Here is a 21,817-nt window from a genome sequence, read left to right as displayed (position 1 = left end):
ATTCTATTGTAAATGTTCAGTACTGTTTGAATGGTATTTATGATACCTACTGTTTAATAACAGTACTGAACATTTGCAATAGAATTTTATCTTTCAGAAGCAAAGCAGAAAACCATTCTATTGCAAATGTTCAGTACTGTTATTAAACAGTAGGTATCATAAATACCATTCAAACAGTACTGAACATTTACAATTCCAGAGACTGCCAAATTGGTAAGTATCTCACAAAAAATGGCTACTTATACCATCAGGGTCTGCAGAGTTAGTGTCCAGGACTGGGATGATGCATTTATGCTGACAGTCTTGTTGTATTTCTGTATAAAAAAGGGGGAAATAGTTTCACGCACATCTATAATTTTTTTTTTAAAAATGACTCAAAAAACCTCTGTGTACAATGACAAGTACTCTTTATGGTTTTCACTAGCAAAGATTGGGCTCTCTGTGAGCTCCCTAAGGCAAGGACAGCTTTGGCATCTGAGATTACACAGTGCCTAAATTGGATTTGATAAGTATGAGACAGAGGAGCTAGACTTAAGGTGGTATTCTGATTTTTTTTTTTCTGTTTTGTTTTGTTTGTAGAGTGAAAAACTTCAGAGAAGTTGTCCATACACAGTTTTTTTTTCCTTTCAGCTTGAGGGTTGAACGAAAAAAACCTGACAAGTTACCCCATTCACACTAAAGAAAAAAAGATGTCTGGCACACTGATAGAAATCGAGTTCGAGTGGCTTCAGTAGTTTATGGCAAAAAAGAGAAAGTCTTTAAAAGTCCAAATGGTATCCCTTTGCTTGCCTCAGTGGCTGCCGCTGCTAAAGGGCTAGAAAGGACTCTGCATTGAGACAAACTGTGTACCCCATCCATTGGGACAAACGGTTTACCCCATCCACACTGTACAGTCTCAATGGATGAATCTCACACCAGAGCTATTGTACTTTGACAGCTAAAGTACTTGAACAGAGGTTGCATCTGACTGGATGCAACCACTGTTCAGCGGAAAATCTTCTAGAAGGGTCCTTCAACAAAAATTGATTAAACCAACCACTTTCTTTTTCTAAGTGTATGGCAAGTGTAAAGGAGAAGTGCACGATTACAAATAAACATTCATACTCACCTGCATGATATAGTATCAATCTGATGCTTCAGCTGTCCCCCGCCGGCTCTATGACTGAGAACTGAATGATCACATGACCACTGATTGCTCAGTTCTCAGTCTCCACTGAGCAGAGAGCTGTGACTGTCAGTCACCGACTGTCTGCTGTGCCCCTTCAGTGCTTGCTGGAGCACGGGGCAGTGCAGGGGGTGGGTGCTGCTGGCTCAGGCTGAGAGGCTGAGCCAGTCTTCGGTGAGTCATCTGGGTGAACCCCGACAATATAGTGGGATCCTTCCATTGTCTGTACCGACTCAACTAGTAGTGGGCTGTAGCTGGCTGTCGGCTTAATCTGGCTCACAGGAGTGCAGAACTACAGTATGTAAGTATATATATATATATATATATATATATATATATATATATATATGTATGTATGTATTTGTGCGGCCCCCATGAGAAGTATGGCCAAAACACCTTTCCCAAAAGAAAACAATGTTAAGTGCACTTACCCACTTGTTATTTGAATTTTTGGGGGGGAATAGTAACGGGTTCAGAATGTAATGACTTGTGCATTCACCCACCAATATAGGAACTCAGCGTGTATGCACTTTTTTTTTTTTTACTTTTTGTTTCTTGTGAGTCTTCTAGTAATTGATCCCTATTTTAGATCTTCACAGCAGTTTTGAGCTACTTAAAATGTTTGTGTAGTCCTTGCCTAGTCAATTGACTGCCAGAAAGTAAAATAAGCATTTAGCATGCACTGGTTTTGTCTCGGTATGAAGACTTTCTTGGACAAATGTGTAGGACATAATATCCAAGATCCTTGGCTCTTAGGTGCTTCCTAATCCCACCCATCATGTACTAGGACTACAATTCCCACACCTAACATCGTCCAAGAATAAACTCATTTCACATGTACTAACAGTCATGCTGTGGTTGATAGGACTAAAATGGAAAAAAATTCTACTACCCCCCCACCCAAACTAGAACTCCTTAATTGTGTTAATGATGTGAGCCTAGGGAGCCTCTATCAGCAAGAATAAACCATAACCTAGAGAAAAACAATATAATCCGGAACTTTTGGACCCAAATTTACATAATAAGGGCAGATGTCACCCCTAATACACCCCCCCATGTTTGGACACATACTCTTCCCCATGCCCATTACTATCCCCCTTTCTGTTTTCCTATCTTTCCACTCTTTTTCTCTTCTTTCTACAGCATCTTTGGCTTACTCTCCGGACAGTAACCAACACAGATTCATTACCAATCTCAGTGTGAATTCATTGCAATTCGTTTTGTCTTTGCGCTGTGGAACATGATTCAGTGATGAAAAGTCACCAGGGCAAATCTATATAATATTTTAACATATTCACTGCCTTTGTGGTCTACACACAATTATCAATATCCAAGGACACATTGCTTGGAGCTGGGTTGTCTTTATTTTCCTGTCTTGAGTGCAACGGTTACCTTCTAAACATGGTGGTGTACATGTGTTTAACCACTGCTCCGTATTTTCTGAATTTGTATGTTTAAAGCAAAACCTAATAATAATAATATTAATAAAAAAAATACCTGTGTAGCCAAATGCTTAGTTCAGATTTTGACAACAGTCCTTAACATTCTTAACTAGAAGTTCAAAAACCTCTGTTTTGCCCGTTTACATCAGAGGTTTTGCCCGTTTACATCAGAGGGCCCCTACACTTGAGTCTCCCCATCACATCAGAGTCCCCAACAGAGAGTCCCCCAATCACATATTCTCACCCATCAACCCCCTTGCTCTATGGTATTGGGTGAAAGCACAGCTTACATTGTGCTCTTCAATGAGAAGAGGAAGGACATATAGCGTTCTATTGATGAGAGCTGTTTGTGCTTATTATAGGATTATAGATGGGAAAGATCCCTGACAGTGGCAGATATGGGAAGGTAATGCTAATCATGTTTGCTTTGTATTTTTCTACAAAGGAATGATTGTAGTTTTCCTAAGATGATAATGGAATATATTGCATGGTTATTTTATATTATTTTTGTATATGGGTATTGTAGATCATATTGAAGTTCTTTATTGTTAAAGGAATTTGCAAGGATATATATATATATATATATATATATATATATATATATATATATAAAAACCACGTGAACAGTACTTTTCATGCACCTCATCACCTAACTTTTATGGTTTTTTGTTTTCCGAGTTCATAATCTTTGTGCCCAGTAGGGGGAGTGCGAGAACCAGATAACTGGACTGGTTAGTAGAAAACTGTGTAATGTGATAGTGATGATCATAGACACTGCTCTGTAACATAGAATTAGTCATCTGTTAGCTGGTAGCATCTAGAACCAAACCTGCAATTCTTTTGTCAAGCCCATTAACAGCCTTGTTTATTGGATTGTTTTCCCTATAGTACAGAGCAGCAGTTCAGGCGACAAGCAGGCAGGCGGCATTGCTACACAGCTTGGCGGTGGTGAGGAATGTGCACTTGCTCAGACATCAACACCCTAATAAAGAATTCCAGCAGGAATGGCACATTAAATTTAAAGAGCATGCAATACAGAGGCTGTAGAGAAGAAACTACGAATTACGCCTGACTTCCAACAATATGGAATTAATTAATGAGACACTAATGTTTGGAAACATTTTAAACTAAGGGCTGATGCTGTCAACAAGGCATTGTGAAACCTCTATGCTGAAAACTTCATGTAGCTTTCCCTTTGAGCTTTAAATGTTTAACCGCTTCCGCTCTGCCCTATATACAGAGTGGCAGGGATGTGCAAAATCACGTGTATATATACGTGATTTGCATTTCCAGATAGGGGTGCGTGTGTGTGCTTGCTTCGCCCTACCTGTGCTGCCATTTGCAGCTACAGATGTCAATCACCGGGTCCCGGCTGTAGAGTCCCGGCAATTGCCAAGTAACACTGGTAGGGGAGAGACCTGTGCATAAACAACATAGGTCTTTCTCCTACCAACAAGAACATGCTAGACCAGATTAGACCAGAGTTAGGTGGGTGTAAGTGAACACAAGTCCATTTATACCCACCGGTCCATAGGGGTGAATAGACCATCTGATCAGGTCTGCTTGAGAAACTGACAGGTGGATTGGACCCTTTGTGTGAAAGGAGCCTAAGTTGTCAATGGAACAACTGTCTCCATTGGAAGAGTTCCCCTTTTACTCCTGTTCTCGTGGCAGCTGTAAAATTTTGGATTCCTATCACTGTCTGTCCCAGTTATAATGTTTATCAGGACAAATAGGGTGAATCTTCCAAGGAGGAACTGTACAGTATACAACATTGAAAATCGCCCTCCATTTGACGTGAGAAGGTCCTATAGAAAGAAACATACCCTACAGCTAGTTCAGTAGTTTTTGGTATTTCAGAGAGGTTTGTACAAAAAAAACAAATGGACTTTAATTCAAAGCGGCTATGCCACGTACCTAACATGTTTAAGGCTTGACAAGCCTTCACTGGGGGTCATGTATGAAATGATCGCAGTTCATATTACAAATCTAGGATGAGCTGCAATAAAGATATTTACTGCCAACATGCTGAAAGCAGCAGTTGATTTAAACACAAGGGCAGCTCAGAAAGTCCCAGTTCCACTATTGTCCTTGTTTTTGTTTTTTTTTCCATCTGGCACCAGGACTGCTTTTAATGCAAAAATGATTTAGTCCATGATTGCCACTTTGGTTACACTAGATGCATAAACCAAATCTGTACATGTTATGTGTTTCCATCGCTTGTGGGCAGTGCTGGGAGGTTTAATTTATGTTTTCTGTTTCTTTTCTGCAGTATTGAGAAAGAGATGGAGAAAAACATACTTCTGGAGAAAAAAGCTTTCCTTCGAGATTCTGGCTATGAGAGTGTGGCCTACAAGCCCAGCATCCTGGATAAGCTTCTACACACTCACTCCATCTGGCTTCAACTTAGTCTGGGAGATGACAGTGTTGGGGATATCTTGCAGGACCAGCCACCCGCGGTACGTACCACTTACCTTGTTTTGCTGATAGCCCTGTCTTATCTGTTAAGAAATAATGCACTGGTGTTCACTAGTGATCAGAGATACTTTTAGCATTAAAACATATTTTATTTATTAAATGTCTTATGGTACGCAGTGACTGGATTCTCCTATTTTGTTCCTGTATGACAGTAAAATTGATAATATGACTGGTTGTTAACCCTTCTTCACCTCCCTCCTATCAGTCCTAGTTTCTCCTTTTTTACCTCTTCTTTTCTCCCCACTCTCTTCAACCCCCCCTTTTCCTCCCTTCTATGGAGAGACAAAGCTGGCCCAAAGTAAGGCTTTAACCACTTTCTGTCCGTCCCATGTATATAAACGGCCGGACGGGAGAGGTGCAGGGGCGGGTGGCCGTTTAGAAACGTCCTCCCCGCTCCCTGCTTGTGCGCTCTCCCTGGCAGTGCGCAGCATCACTATCCGGTGTCGGACACAGCGGAACACCAATCGCTGTACCGGACCTCTGTGTGAGGTCCCGATCATGTGGTCAGCGATTGGCCAACCAGTGATCACATGAAGAGTAGTAAGCAAGATGTCACTTCTGACATCATTGCTTACTACATGTGAAATCTGTGAATGATTACAGAGATCACATGGTACAAGGCTATTCACAACAGCCTTGTACCATTTGACAAGCTGTGAACAATCACAGCTCACACAGTATTTCTCAATGGCTGAAAGAATGAAGCCAGAGAGAAAGAGAAATGATTGATTTTACAGCCTTTATGGGTATAAAAGCAATCCGTGTAAAAAAAAAAAAAAAAAAAATCTTCATCAACCCCCACAAGTAGTACAGTGTCACTATGGTGACAACACTGTACTGCTAGGGTGACAGTATGTAAAAAAAACATAAATAATAATATAAAAAATGTAAAACAAAATTTAGAAAAATTTGGGTTATTTTTTTTTTTTTTTTTTTTATTACTAAAAAGATAACTGAATACATTTTGGCCAAGATTTATGAAGAAAGATTATTTGCTAAATTTTATAAGAAAAACACTTTTTCAAAATTTTTGGACATTTTCATTTATATAGCAAAAAAAAAAATTAAAATCCCAGTGGTGAATAAATACCACCAAAATAAAGTTTTATCTGTCTCAAAAAAAAAAAAAAAAAATTTCATATGGGTACAGTGTTGCATGACCGCGCAATTGTTATTGGTAGTGTGATAGCACTGAAAGCTGAAAATTGGCCTGGACAGGAAGGGGGTAAAAGTGTCCGGACTTGAAGTGGTTAAAGAGGTTGTAAATCTTTGACATGAAATATATACATATATACTCTATACTCTATATATATATATATATATATATATATATATATATATATATATATATATATATATATATAGATATATATATATAATATATACTCTAGAGTGTGTATTTCTCTCAATCGCTGCCTCGGTCCTCTGCTATCTGTATGAGTCACTTCTAACAAGTTTTTCTGAGAAAAAAGTGACAGGGGAGGGATTTACAGCACACAGCCTGTGATTGACAGCCTCAGTGTCAGGGCTGGGCTCCAGCTACTTAACGAGCAGTACTTTTCCTTCAGTGCTCAGAACCTGCTCAGCTGTCGTTTAATTACCAGCCAACAATGTCTCCACAGTGACTCACCTGGATACCGTTACCTGTCTTATTAGTCCAGTCCACAGCCAGCCCTAATTGCTGTTTTAGCAGCTTTGCTCATTTCCTCCTTGCCATTGCGTGATCTATTATCTCTAGTGTCCCTGTGTACAACTCTGTCTGGCTCACTGCTCTTATAATTCCTGTTCCTGTTTTTTTTCTCCTGGCTACGCCGACTTCTGGTTTCCTGTCCCCAGCTTATCTAATTACCTGCTGTCATCCAAACCCTGGCTTCTGTTTTTGACTACATTCTTAAACTGTGTTATTTTTGCTATATCATTAAAGGTGTGAGTTTAACTGCACTTTCTGTCCCCACCGGGATTATGGTTTCTGACACTCAGCTCTGTTCCTTTTTAAAGGGGGGGAGGGGTAGAGTCTCTTCCCTCCAATCACTGAGCTCTGCAAAGTGTAACTTCAGCTCCCCGCCCCCTGCTTTCTGACAAGCTGTATAAATTCTGCAAAGGAGAGAGGGCTGCAGATAAACAGGTATAACTTATGTATGATGATTTGTTTCATCCCTGTGTAGCACCTGCGGCCAGTCACTTTACTGGACATATTTAAGGGTTTACAACCACTTTAAAGTATCTTCATTCCTGGTTATTTAAAGATTGTGTTTTCTCCACCCCCTCCTGAGATTACGTCCTTGTATTTATTAAATTTGGCCATTAAAGTGGAAAGATACAGTAGTTCCCAAATAAACATAGCTTCAAAGGTTAATCTTCTTACTAGTTGGGTGCACAACAGAGTCATAACCAAATAATTCATACAAAACATCCACTTGGCCGACTGACCCCCATGAATGACTCTCCTCTCCAGAATGCTTTTGTAATGTTGGTCATTGCCAGAACACCACACTACTGTGTCACGGAAGTTATGGGATACTTGGCATGTAGGGGAAAGTTTTTTTATCTGTGTGTGGTCAGCTACAGGCTTGAAAAAGATGTTCTGATATTTGCTGTAATGGTGGGTGTGCACGGATGTCAAGTATTCACCAGTGCTCTCTTATCCTCCAGTACAATTATTTATTCCTCATAGAAGTGACCAGTGTAGTTAATAATATACTGTATATATAATGTGTAACACTTGGCCAAGCCATTTTGTAGTTTAATATTTTCGAAAAAAGTGTTTCTATTGCAGTTAGCTATAATTATTGCGCTAACAGTGATTTTATATTTCTGTCTTCCAAAAAAAATGGTAATATAATTCATATTGTGAATTTAGAATTCTTCACTCCCACCCCCTGGTTCTGTCATTGGTTCACTGCTTATATCAGAAGATGCCTATATGAAGTCAAATTATAGGCAGTTTGTAGCATGTAATATGGCTTCCCTTGCAATGTTTTTAGGGGGCGCTTCAGCGGGAGTTACTTTGGGGAAGCTACTCGCAGGAATTCAGATGTCTAATTGCAGAGTTTAATATTAAAAATCTCAGCCAAATCATCTGGTAGATAGTTATTTATTTATTATTTATTTCAGGTACTTATATAGCGTCGTCAATTTATGCAGCGCTTTACATATATATATTGTATATTCACATCAGTCCCTAACCCTCAAGGGGTGTACAATCTAAGGTCCCTAACTTGCATACACATACTAGGGACAATTTAGACAGGAGCTAATTAACCTACCAGCATGTCTTTGGAGTGTGGGAGGAAACCGGAGAACCCCGAGGAAACCCACGCAAGCACAGGGAGAACATGCAAACTCCAGGCAGGTGGTGCCATGGTTGGGATTCGAACCAGTGACGCTAGTACTGCCAGGCGGAAATGCTAACCATTTAGCCACTGTGCCGCCCCTAGATAGTTGACCAATATATGAAACAATCTCCTCTCCTTGATTGTCATTGGCCAGGACTGGTGATTAGATATCTTGCATCGCTACTCTTCTTTTATAGTGTTATAGTATGTGGTTATCGGTTACCGTATATGAAATGGTTATCATTAACTGTCCCATGCGTCTTTGTCATACAGAGTAAAGGAAGAACATGTTAAGTGTTTGAATTGAGTTTCACCTTTTGCTTATAACAGAAATTTCTTTTAAGTCCTCATGCACACTGGACATTTTTAGAGCGGTTGTTTTTGGCTTTTGACGTTTCTTTCTACAGCCAGTAAACCCCCCAGCATGTTATCCTATGTGTCCATGCACATAGACTGTAATCAACATTTTTTGGCAGGGATGTTTTTTGGCTGGAGAAAAAACCCAGGACTAGTGGGTTTCTAGAGGCCTTTTTTTTAGCTGTAAAAATGCTCTAATGCTGAAAACCGTGGTAAAACTGCAATTTTGGGTGTTTTTATGATCAGAAAAATTTTTTTTTTTTTGGTAAGACAAAAAAGCTAAAAACTGCATACACGGAAACCGTGGGACAATGCCACTAAACACTAAAGAAAAAATGCTTAAAAGAAGCTGAAAAAGTCAAGTTTTTAACTAACGTTACCTGCGTTCTCAAAACACCCAGTGTGCATGGAGCCTAAATATGAGCTCTAAGCTAATATAAATAATGCCGCTCTGTATTTATTAATACACTAATGTAGCTAAGTACCTGATGATATACAGTATATATATATCAGTACTTACAATTGACTTGACAGTCCCCTATACAGCACAGCTCAGACTTGGAGAGGGAGCATCCGCTCAAGGAGCCAGTCAGTTTAGTTGTACTGCAGTGCTCAAATGCTACCAAGGGGGTATGCTAATAGGAGAAGAGAGCAGAGTAGCAGAATATTGAGTTTCTTCTCATTTTACTGTCCAGTCTCAAGCTGGGAAAGAAACGAGACCTGTGTGTGTTATGTTACTGCAGCAGAGAAAAATCAGCGTATCCTCAGCAATAGCTTTGCAGGCCATACCTGTGCCCTGCTAGATTGATCAAACGTGGGGCCTGTCTGAAATGTGAGTTTGGGTACTTTGTTCGACATTGTGGCACTTTCCAGACCTTTGTGTACTAAGGCAGAGCGCTTTCCAGGTCCAGAGTTTCGCACAGCCTCTGGTGTGACCCTGTCGGTGAAGACTCATGGGGGAGAAATAACTAAGTATAGCTGGTACATGTGGCATGCACCCCTTTACCAAAGCAGATAGACCTATTTCAGGTATGAAATTAAAAATGGTGCTGGGACTGCACCTGGTTAACAAAGGGGTTGTAGCAGTATTCAAGAACATAGATCCCCTCCAGATTACACAGTGTGTACAAGAGGTGAGATGTTTGCAGATAGCTCAGATTCTTCTCTGCATGTGCAATGATTACACTGCATGAGCAGAGCCACGGATTGTGTTTGCAAATCCAGCTCTGGAGTTGGGAAAGTACCTGCAATTTGTTGAAGAATTCTCACTAAAGATGGCAGTCTGACAGGTTGGTGAGTGGTCCTGAACACCTTATAGTACAGGAGACTTGGTTTCTCCTGTACTCCTATCTTCTAATCAACATTCTGTAGCTCTAGGCAACTTAGTTAAACCTACAATTCTGGACACCCGGCTGGTGGGTCATCCAATCGAGATACAGTTGGACAACTCCACAGCAGTGGCGTACAGCAACCATCAAGGAGGAATAAGAGATATTGCTGCAGCAAGAGAAGTAGTATGATTTTGTGCTGGACAGAACTTCTTGTTCTAGCATAGTCCGCCATTTGCGTTACAGGCGTAGCATTTGGCAGGCAGATGTTCTCAACCAGATCTGGGATAATGGGCCCTACACCTGGAGCTGCTCAAGAACCTGTGTCACAGATGCATGTGGACCTCTTGACCTCCAGGTTCAACAACAAACTGGACATGTTTGTCTCTAAATTCAGAGATCCTTTGGCAGAAGCTGTGGATGGTCTTGTGGCTCAGTGAGATCAGTACACTCTGATCAACACCTTTCCTCTCATAGAACTCCTTCCTTGTTTGCTTTGCAGGATGGGGATGGAGTTAATTCCAGTGATACTCATAGCTCCGGAATAGCCCAGATGGATGTGGTACTCTGGCCTGATCAGGCTGTTGGCAGGCCCTCTGTGGGCTCTTCCAGATTGTCCTGACCTTCTGTCACAAGAATTGGTTTACCATCCTGTTTTCTCGGTCACTGGCTATAACGACATGGATGTTGAAGTCAAGGTCTTGAGTAATAGGGGCCTTTGTGATTCCTACAATGCCAAAATCCAGGAAACTCACTTACCAGTAAAGTCTACCATTACAATTGGAAAGTATTCCCCTGCTTTGCTTTGTGCAAAAGAAAAATGTAATCCCAGAAAATGTTCTGTGAAACATCCTAACATTTTAGAATTAGTTCTGGGCAAGCATTTGACCCCATGTACCATCAAGGGGAAAATCTCAGCCCTTCCAATTTTTTTTCAGAGACCTCTAACCTTCATGTAGGGTGTTTCTCATATGTCTACACCTTTTATTTCTCCTGTCACTCTGTGGGATTTCGATTTGGTTCCTTTAGCACACAGGTGTCAAACTGACGGCCCTCCAGCTGTTGCAAAACTATTTCCCATCATGCCTCTGCCTTTGGGAGTCATGCTTGTAACTGTCAATCTTGCAATGCCTCATGGGACTTGTAGTTTAGCAACAGCTGGAGGGTCGCCAGTTTGACACCCTTGCTTTAGCACATCAAAAAATGCCATTTGAACCCATCAGTTTCTGTGTTCCTCAATGAATGATAAAGAAAATAGAATTTTGTATTCAAGAGTTGGTGGAGTTTGTTCAGTGGCTTCCGCTGCTGTCTTAGCCAGTGAGGAGGGAGAGTCCCTGGAGAGCCAAGGCTCTCGTGCACATTGCTGGATCGTGATGGGGCTCAGGTAAGTATTAGGGGTGCTGGAGGGGGTTACTCAACACAGAAGATTTTTTACCTTCATGCATAGAATGCATGAAGGTAAAAACCTTGAGAATTAACAACCACTTTAAGCTTTAATCCTCCCAGATAGCTTCATATAGTGTAAATTATGAAAATGTGGCATTGGCAGAGAGCCTAGAAAATGATCAACTTGTTGATCATGCTAGAAATCTTGCATTTTTTGCACTTATCAGAAGGTCCAAAATAAGACACAGGCATCGTTGGGCCTGACATACCCATAGAGTTAAATGACTGGATTCCTTTTGCTATATTAGAAACCTTCCCCAACAGTTCCTTTTTAAATATACTTACAGAGATCATAGCACATGTAAATCACACATACGGTCAAATGCAGAATAGTTTTGTACTGCCTAGCACCTGTTGCTTGCAAATGTTAACAGTCCGAAACAATAGTCCATTATGTAAACTTACAGTTCCCTCTGGATCTCATCCTCCGTATGACATTCCTGGACCTCAACAGCTGCAGCTATTGGAACGCACACATCAGTTGGTTATACTATTTTTATGTAACACAAGTGTTGGTAGTGAAAGGTGCACAGCTAAATTATTTTTGGAGTTGCTCATCTTTGCTTAGTGAAAGTGTGTTTTCTTAGAACTGCTCAGTGATTATGTTTCCAAACTTTGATCGAACTTCTGAGCTACTAGATTTGTGCGGGCTGGAAATATGCTGAGCTTCACAGGATAAAATAGAGCTTGGCGCTGTGTGCTCTTGGAGTGCAGTGAATTGGACTGGAACCTTGCCATTCATTTCTTCTCTCAAGGAAATCTCCACCCTAGAAACTATGAAAAGCACACATTCCGTATACAGCTTGATGAATTTCTGAGAGCTTGAACAACTAATGAATATAGGTGTTTATTAAGGTCATGTGATATACTAAACACAATACCATTCAATTATTATTATTATACAGTGTTTATATAGCGCCAAAAAGTTTGCTCAGTGCTGCACAATATAGTGGGGGACAGTACATGAGACAATACAGTAACAAAACAATACACAAGGGGTTCGAGGGCCCTGCTCTTTCGAGCTTACAATCTAGGAGGGAGGGGATAGTGGTACAGGAGGAAGTGGCTATGGGGGATGGAGTGGTAGGAGATCGGCTGTTAGGTGAGGGTGGGGTAGGCTTCCCTGAAGAGATGGGTTTTCAGGGTGCGCCTAAAGGTGAGGAGGGTAGGTGACAGTCTGATGGATTGAGGTAGTGAGTTCCAGAGGATAGGGGAAGTCCTGGAGAAGACCTGCAGTCGGGCTTGGGAGGAGGAGACCAGGGAGCTAGAAAGTAGGAGGTCTTGTGAGGAGCGAAGAGTACGGGTTGGGTGGTATTTGGGTATCAGGTCGGTGAGGTAGTTTGGGGAAGTGTTATGAATGGCTTTGTATGTCAATGTTAGTGGTTTGAATTTAATGCGTTGGGCAATCGGAAGCCAATGGAGGGAATGACAGAGAGGGGTGGCAGATGCGGAGCGGTTGGTAAGGTGGATGAGTCTGGCCGCTGAGTTCAGGATAGACTGAAGCGGGGATAGTCTGTGATGAGGTAGGCTGGTGAGGAGGGAGTTGCAGTAGTCGAGTCGTGAGATAATAAGGGTTTACATCTATTTTTTATTGATCAGCTCAGTCAGGGTGTACATTGGGGATAAAACTGGAGTACTTTTATGTGTTTTCCTCTGGTTTTTTATGTTTGAAAAGCTGGCTGCCATCAACTGCCCAAAAAAAAAATAATAAAAGATTCAAACCTATATAAAGTGTGCAGGTAAACGTATTTTTATTACTGGGTTGTGATTGGTTTTGCTGCAGTGTGGAAAGAGTTATATTGACACTAGATTAATTCCTTACATATCCACTAGTTAAAGTTCTTCACCCTAGAAATTAAAAAATTAAAAGTCAGCAGCTACAAATGCTGTAGCTGCTGACTTTTAGTAATAGGACACTTACCTGTCCAGGGATCCAGTTCCATGCTTATTCAAGTCAGCTTTTTGCCTGTCTTTGGCTCCCCGGCATGTTTACTTTGGGACGTTGACTGCTTGCAGTGCGCTTTGTGAATGGTCTCACAGCCTTATGGGACCTGTGACGTGTCCCAGATAGTTGCAGGTGAAGGGGCGAACTTCCACTTGGATCGCATAGGCAATCAGCTAGGCAATCCCCCCCTCCAGAAAAAAAAAAGGGTCATTTTAGACAGAGGAGGGTTGGGGGGGAGGCAGACAAGAGGAACTTCCCCATTCGGGTGAGGCCCCGCTTTAAGGTCCTGCAATCTATCTTTCCTGGAATTGTTTCTTACCGTGTTCTGCTGGCTCCTTGGAAAGTTCTGTGAGGTCCTGTCCTGCTCCTGTCCTTTTCCCCCTCACTTCTGTTTGTTTGGAACCAGCAGGACATGTTCGTTGTAGTCATATACACACTACAAATCCCATAGTCCCTAGTCCATCTTGAGAGCGAGCAAAAAAAGGTTGGCTACATTCCCCCATACTGTGTCACCATTGAGAACAGACATAGCCACCCTCTAACAGGAAGTCAGATCACAGCGGCAAAAAAAACCAAAAAGGAATTTGAAGGACGCTGAGAGCAATAGAAGGCACTTTTTGCGTTAAGAATACATACTTGAATTGAGTTTAGTGCCACTTTAAATATGAGTCACAGCACAGAGTCAGTACTCTTATCTTTCATACCGGAGGCTGACTGGTATTCCTCCGGCCTTCCTATTCACGTGTGTGACTGTATGGAAAATGTGATCCCATCAATGGATAGTGTACAGTATGCCTCTGTATGGCTAAATAAATCATTTGACTTTTTTTTGTTGTTTAACGTTTTAAAGCCACATGAGTTGTTTATTCAAAGCCTGTTTTTCAATAATTATTTAATTTATTTTAAAAGCATGGAGAATATACCATTGTTACTCATAGTTGCTATAAGGGCATACAAAATTGTCATACAATTATATATGTCTGACAGTTTATCCTCTCTCCCAATTTCCCAGACATCTTTTGCATCTCTCATATGTGACCTTTAGCAGGTATAGCATATCCTTTAGAGCCGAATCACACTTTTGCATTGCAATAATGCATGTTGCATTCATTCACCTGTTGCAGTGCCATTCATTTTGAATGTTTCCCCAATGCACAAAGACAACACAGCTCTAACACATATGCTTTGCAGCACACAACATACATACTTTGCAGTACACCATGAGACATGGTAATGTGTTGTGGCGCACTGCATTGCAAAAAATGATGCATGGCTGTTTTTTTTTGTTTAGACATTTTTGAATGTTGCGAGCCCACTCATTTTGCCTTAACATGACACAAAAAGACACATGTCAATGCAGCACACCAAGGTGTGAATGGGCCCCTAAGGCCAGAAACGCAGCTTCCCGTTTTGGTGTGTATTCCCCTATAATATTTTCCATTGAACTAAAAAGGAAATCCATCTAAACTCATGTCAGTATATGTTGATGTGCTTCTAAAGATGCGTTGTGATTGCACTAAGCATTAAGGTATATCAATATGCATTGACCTGTGTTCAGGGCTGCTGTTAGAAATCATGACGTGACAGGGCCCCCAACATAAACACAGTTTACTATGCTTCAGTTATGAATGAACACAGCGAGTGATCGGTAGCGATCATTCATTGTGTTCATTCAGGAAAGGAAGGGCTGGTAAATTTGACATATTTATGGACCCTTCCCCCACTATTCATCTGAGGATCCTATAGTGTGTTTGCTGCTGGGAAGGAGAGGAGAGAAGCCGGCAGCATTCCAGGGGTGGAGGGACACGCAGAAGGGGCTTGGGCACCATGGGGAAATGTATGGTGCATCGGGAGGTGCTGCAGAGACAGCCATACATGGGATCAGGTCCCCGCTGTGTCGAGGACCCTCCCTGCCCACATCCGATTCACCCAGCTGCCTGGGCTCCCCTGCTAGTCTGGGCCCTGTACAGGAGAACCACTGGTACCCCCTTATCCACGGCCCTGCCTCTGTTATTACAACACTCATTGGCATGCGTATTGCTGGGTTTGCTTTGGTTTCAGTTGTGTGTTTCCAGCCTAAGGTCCCAAAATGTGCCTTACTGCAGCAATATCTGTAGTGCATTGCATTGACATTTATTTAGAATGGCACCCCCAACACACTTTGCCAGCATACCTCAAAGCATTTTCAGTTTAGCAAACCACAGTACACAGATGTGAACAATTTGTACATTGTGGTTCATGAGGGTCTGCGTACAATAATGCATTGTATTAATGCACTAAGTGTAAATGGGACTTTAGAGATCACATGGCTTTACACTGAGGTCTGGCTGCAAGATCTCATATGTTTCACATTCAGTGTGCTTGGCTGTTTGGTGATTAATGAGAAGAACTGTGTTATGTAGTATTATGAATTATATTATATGAAAGTGTATTCATTAAATATATTCTGTAAGGTTCCTTTCACATGAATGTTCTGATCAGGTCCACCTGTCGGTGTTTCGGGTGGATCTGATCAGAACCTCCATTTTCTTCTATGGAGTGGTGGGTGTAAACGGTCATGTGTCCGTTTACACCCAACTACATGCATTCCGATCTGATCCTCCAAAAGATGTCCAGCAGATCGGATGGTAGTCAGGTGTAAACGGACAGGTGGTCCATTGGTGTATTCAGGTTTTGTGCTGCCCTAGGCCTCCCCGGCAGAGAGAGTCTGACACCTACCAACACCAGTGTCCCCGTCCCCCCTCCTGTGGAGAGAGCCTGACAGTGATTAAAAACACCCCCACCCAGGATAGCCTTCCACTAATACCTCCCCTACCCCCCCACCCATGGAGACAGAGAGAAAGATACCTTCCTGTCTCTGGATATCCCTGGGAATAACAGTTGGGCTCTGCATACACTATCAAGCAGCCTCTCTCGAATCCCACCTGGTCCCCATGCCGCATATGTCCCTTCTTCCAGGGGGCAGTGTCGCCCCACTAAAAATGCCACCCTAGGCAAATGCCTTGTTTGGCTTGTGGCAAATACGCCCCTGAGGTGGTCCGTTTACATCCGCCTGCCCATACAGGAGAGTGGGCTGTGTCCGTGCTCGCTCTGCATAAGTGGAGCGGACACAGACCTGTCATCTGCCTGCTCAGTAGGGATCAGTAGACAGATCCCCCACTGAGCAAGTGGATTGCAGTCTGAGTCCGCCCCATGTGAAAGGGGCCTAACAGAACGTATAACTGTTCTCTACAAGTATTCATGTTTTTTCTATGCCTCGATCTGCTTGGGGTTTGAGTACTTTGAAAGTGTATATGGCCCTAAAAGCACATACAGTGTCCAGGCTCCATGTATAGATATGATAGATTTTGACAGGCTGCTGGAAGCAAGGCTGGACGCTGCACATGTGTCTCCCGGGTGCCCTAAAACCCCAGCTGCTTGTGTGCATGTAGCCTAACGTGTCCTGAATGTATTTATTTTCAGTCTTCACAATTTGTTGCATGAAATATACAATTATATTACAGTCAACTGTATATAGCACTATTCCCAGAAAGTATTTTCATTTTCCCTTTTAAATTTTCCTGTTCACAGACTTTTTTGGTGCGAAAGTCTTCAAAGCTTCAGAAAAAAGTCATATCTCTTCGAGTGCCAGATGAGTTTGGATCCTGCTTCCAGGAGTTTGTGATAAAAGAAAGCTCTTACAGTAAGTCACCAAATGCTATTTACTAGTGTTATATTCCTTTGTTGTAAAGTATATCCAAAGCCCAAGCTTTCTTTTTGCTTTGTTTTGGTTAGTGTAGAAAGGGTTAGCAGCCCTGTCTGGTTTTTATTGCTGTCTTTGTCTCCACTGTGGAGGTTACCCTCTCTATTGGTCCTGGTGACCATTGAAAGTAAGGGAAAAGTCAATCCTTTGAGTTGCCACTGGAACTCTGCAAAGTCTTCCAATGGATGAACCCTACGCACACTGCTATATACCCTTTCTAGCAAACTTTGCAATAAAAACAGTGATGTTTAAGCTGGCTAACTGCATCATAGCTATTGTTCAAGGACCAGACCAACTCTGCTCTACACATGCTACTGTAGACACAGTGGCAACATGGGGCAAACTTTGACGTAGTTGGCCATCCTAAACATTCATTGTAATATGTGTGAACTAAAAATCCCTGTTTTTTATTGCAAAGTTTGCTAGAAAGGGTATATAGCATTGCACAGGGGGTTCATTCAGAATTTCTAGTGTTAACATGTGGTCATGCCCCTTTATCACCTGATTGATTATATACATGTACAAGCTAATGGGATTTGAGCACAGGTATATTTTATTTCTGTCTTCCAATGGATAACACCTGTTTCGGGGTAAACTGATTTCCTTCACTTTGAGGAGATTTGCTTGCCTTCCTGTGGCAAATGGGAATGAATGGGACAGAGAGAGAGAAAAAAAAAACTTTCATACCCTATCCAAAACCAAAAAATATATATATTTTTGACATAAAGAGGAACTTAGCCCCCCCACCCCATATTAGTTTTTTTCTCTTTGCTGTCATACCTGGTTTCCTACATTATCTTCCAATACTCACATGTCTAGCAATTCCAGCATACTCTTTAGTCCTAATCTGAAGGCCGCCAAATTCCGAGTCTCACGCAGCTGTATTCTCTGCATCTGGAGCCAGCTGTCTCTTCCGGGTCCTAGCATCCTGCCCCTGATAATGCATGCACAGGGTGTTAAGATAGCCCCGAAGCCTCTTGGGTAGCATGATGTAGATATCCCAGGAGGCTTTGGGTGGAAGGATGTCAGTATTGCCTAGTCCCCCACCCCCAAAAAATGTATTTGCAATTTACTAAAAGGAGATGGGGAGTAATAACAATGGGCAGCACAGTGGCTAACACTTTTTTCCTGGCAGCACTTGGGTCGTTGGTTTGAACGTCATGCACTGCACTTTCCACCTGGAGTTTGCATGTTCTCCCTGTGCCTGTGTGGGTTTCAACCGGGTACTCCAGTTTTCTCCCATACTCTAAAGACATGCTGATAGATTGGCTTCTGTCTTCCTTGACCCCAGTATACAGTCAGGTCCATAAATATTGGGACATCGACACAATTCTAACATTTTTGGCTCTATACACCACCACAATGGATTTGAAATGAAACGAACAAGATGTGCTTTAACTGCAGACTGTCAGCTTTAATTTGAGGGTATTTACATCCAAATCAGGTGAACGGTGTAGGAATTACAACAGTTTGCATATGTGCCTCCCACTTCTTAAGGGACCAAAAGTAATGGGACAATTGGCTTCTCAGCTATTCCATGGCCAGGTGTGTGTTATTCCCTCATTATCCCAATTACAATGAGCAGATAAAAGGTCCAGAGTTCGTTTCAAGTGTGCTATTTGCATTTGGAATCTGTTGCTGTCAACTCTCAAGATGAGATCCAAAGAGCTGTCACTATCAGTGAAGCCAGCCATCATTAGGCTGAAAAAAAAAAACAAACCCATCAGAGAGATAGCAAAAACATTAGGCATGGCCAAAACAACTGTTTGGAACATTCTTAAAAAGAAGGAACGCACCGGTGAGCTCAGCAACACCAAAAGACTTGGAAGACCACGGAAAACAACTGTGGTGGATGACCAAAGAATTCTTTCCCTGGTGAAGAAACCACCCTTCACAACAGTTGGCCAGATCAAGAACACTCTCCAGGAGGTAGGTGTATGTGTGTCAAAGTCAACAATCAAGAGAAGACTTCACCAGAGTGAATACAGAGGGTTCACCACAAGATGTAAACCATTGGTGAGCCTCAAAAACAGGAAGGCCAGATTAGAGTTTGCCAAACGACATCTAAAAAAGCCTTCACAGTTCTGGAACAACATCCTATGGACAGATGAGACCAAGATCAACTTGTACCAGAGTGATGGGAAGAGAAGAGTATGGAGAAGGAAAGGAACTGCTCATGATCCTAAGCATACCACCTCATCAGTGAAGCATGGTGGTGGTAGTGTCATGGCGTGGGCATGTATGGCTGCCAATGGAACTGGTTCTCTTGTATTTATTGATGATGTGACTGCTGACAAAAGCAGCAGGATGAATTCTGAAGTGTTTCGGGAATAATATCTGCTCTTATTCAGCCAAATGCTTCACAACTCATTGGACGTTTCACAGTGCAGATGGACAATGACCCAAAGCATACTGCAAAAGCAACCAAAGAGTTTTTTAAGGGAAAGAAGTGGAATGTTATGCAATGGCCAAGTCAATCACCTGACCTGAATCCTGAATCCAGCATGCATTTCACTTGCTGGAGACAATACTGAAGGGAAAATGCCCCAAGAACAAGCAGGAACTGAAAACAGTTGCAGTAGAGGCCTGGCAGAGCATCACCAGGGATGAAACCCAGCATCTGGTGATGTCTATGCGTTCCAGACTTCAGGCTGTAATTGACTGCAAAGGATTTGCAACCAAGTATTAAAAAGTGAAAGTTTGATTTATGATTATTATTCTGTCCCATTATTTTTGGTCCCTTAAGAAGTGGGAGGCACATATGCAAACTGTTGTAATTCCTACACCGTTCACCTGATGTGGATGTAAATACCCTCAAATTAAAGCTGACAGTCTGCAGTTAAAGCACATCTTGTTCGTTTCATTTCAAATCCATTGTGGTGGTGTATAGAGCCAAAAATGTTAGAATTGTGTTGATGTCCCAATATTTATGGACCTGACTGTATGTATGAATTTGAGTTGGGGATCTTAGATTATAAGCTCGTTGAGGGCAGTGACTGATGTGAATTCACACTATACATGTAAAGTGCTGCATAAATTGGCGGCGCTATATAAGTACCTGAAATAAATAATTAGCAAATGGCAGTAAAGGTCTGCTTTAAAATATGTTATAAAACACTCACAGTATATGAGATGTAACTCACAGCACACCTCCCAGTGACTTATTGCAGTTGTAAGTATCTCACCATGCTGTACTGTTGGTTACTGTCATCGCTGATCCCAGTGTACAAATCTGTTCATACAAAGCCCAAAAAAAGAGGCTAATCGCTGAGCCCTATCAGTATAAAAAATAATCCGCGTATTTCAGGCGTCTTCGTCTTTCGTTTGTTCCTTGAGAATCCATGGGTTTTGGTTTGTTTTTGCCAACTAAACCAATCTCTGCATTGTGTGGAGGTGATGGAGTGTCTTCTGTGCGCCAACAAAAACCTATTTGGCAGCACTGTGTGAGTTCATTTGAGGGCACTTGTCTTTTAATTTGATTAACCTGAGACCTAACAGTTGAAAGCAAAATGATTTAATTAGGACATTCACAAGAGCTGTAGTTCACTACTTCATTATTAAAGGGCCAATGAGTTTAAATTACTTTGTTCTTTATATAAAGGGATGTTTATTGGACGTTGTTTTCTCCTGCGTGACTGAAGATGAGTTTTTTTAATTGTATCTTTACCCAAAACATTTTATTTGAAATAAGGAAATGTTAGAAATTTTCCAAAGAGTGATGGGAAATAAAAAAATATATATATTTGTCACCAGAACAGGATGTGAGGGTAACTCATCCATTGAGGACACCAGTTCCAGCAAGACGTTATTGCAGTCTAATGTATCCGAAGTACAGTGTGCATATGGAAATTGTAACCTACTGTACATAAAAGCTCTTCTATAAAAACGAATTAATGTTTTTGGTTTTCTAGGGCTGTTACTGTAGGAAGATTTGTGGTTTTCACATCGAGGGTGATTTGGTGGTTTCCTGTCTATTAGTTGAGGATCTTTGACAGAGCTGCATTCTACTGTATGGAGACAGTGGGCTCAGGACATGTCTCATTCTCAGATTCTCTGTGATAGCCCTCTTTCATCCCCTGCCCAAGCTGAAATTACATTTTCTTTTTGACTCTGTCCCAAAAAAGTCTAAAATAGGCATTGTTGTAGAACAAAGTGTTTTAACAGGTTCTGCAGTACTGTACAAAAAAATGGAATATATGGGGTTGCAACTGTTTGTGTCAAATAAAGTTCAGCATAAATAACTGAAACTACTATACTTACTTGAAAAAAAGACTGTTTTTGGCTTTCTGCAGTTCACTGACAAAATGTATTGTGCTTTTATTTATCGTAACCAGTTTGGCTGTATTTAGTTACACCAATATGGTTCTCAAGCCATTAACCCTTTCCACCTGTACATTGGGCAAAACTGGCAGTCTTGAGTCCTATTTGGGAGAAAAGTAGAGGAGAAGGGTCGCTGCAATGATTGTTGTCTTATGCATAATGCAGATTGTTCATTATTGCCTCTACTTTTTTTTTTTTTAGAACCCTGGTATCTGTCCCTGATTTTAAATGTGCCATTTATGTGCCAAGCTAGTATTCA

General features: G+C 41.6%; 1 protein-coding gene across 3 annotated transcripts in view; it reads left to right on the top strand.

Annotated features, from left to right (window-relative positions):
• Positions 1 to 21,817, top strand: part of RIN2 (Ras and Rab interactor 2) — a 272,461-nt gene that overhangs the window by 175,090 nt on the left and 75,554 nt on the right. For all 3 annotated transcript variants that reach the window (XM_089669793.1, XM_089669794.1, XM_089669795.1), the window contains 2 exons: positions 4,880 to 5,066; positions 17,067 to 17,178. In XM_089669793.1, coding sequence (XP_089525919.1) covers positions 4,880 to 5,066; positions 17,067 to 17,178 — 299 coding nt within the window. The remainder of the gene's footprint in view (positions 1 to 4,879; positions 5,067 to 17,066; positions 17,179 to 21,817) is intronic.

This window comes from Staurois parvus, unplaced genomic scaffold, assembly GCF_062004578.1.
Source record: "Staurois parvus isolate SC_StPar_1 unplaced genomic scaffold, SC_StPar_1.0 ptg000081l, whole genome shotgun sequence".
In the NCBI taxonomy this organism is placed as follows: Eukaryota; Metazoa; Chordata; class Amphibia; order Anura; family Ranidae; genus Staurois; species Staurois parvus.
This window is presented reverse-complemented; position numbering and strand designations above follow the sequence as displayed.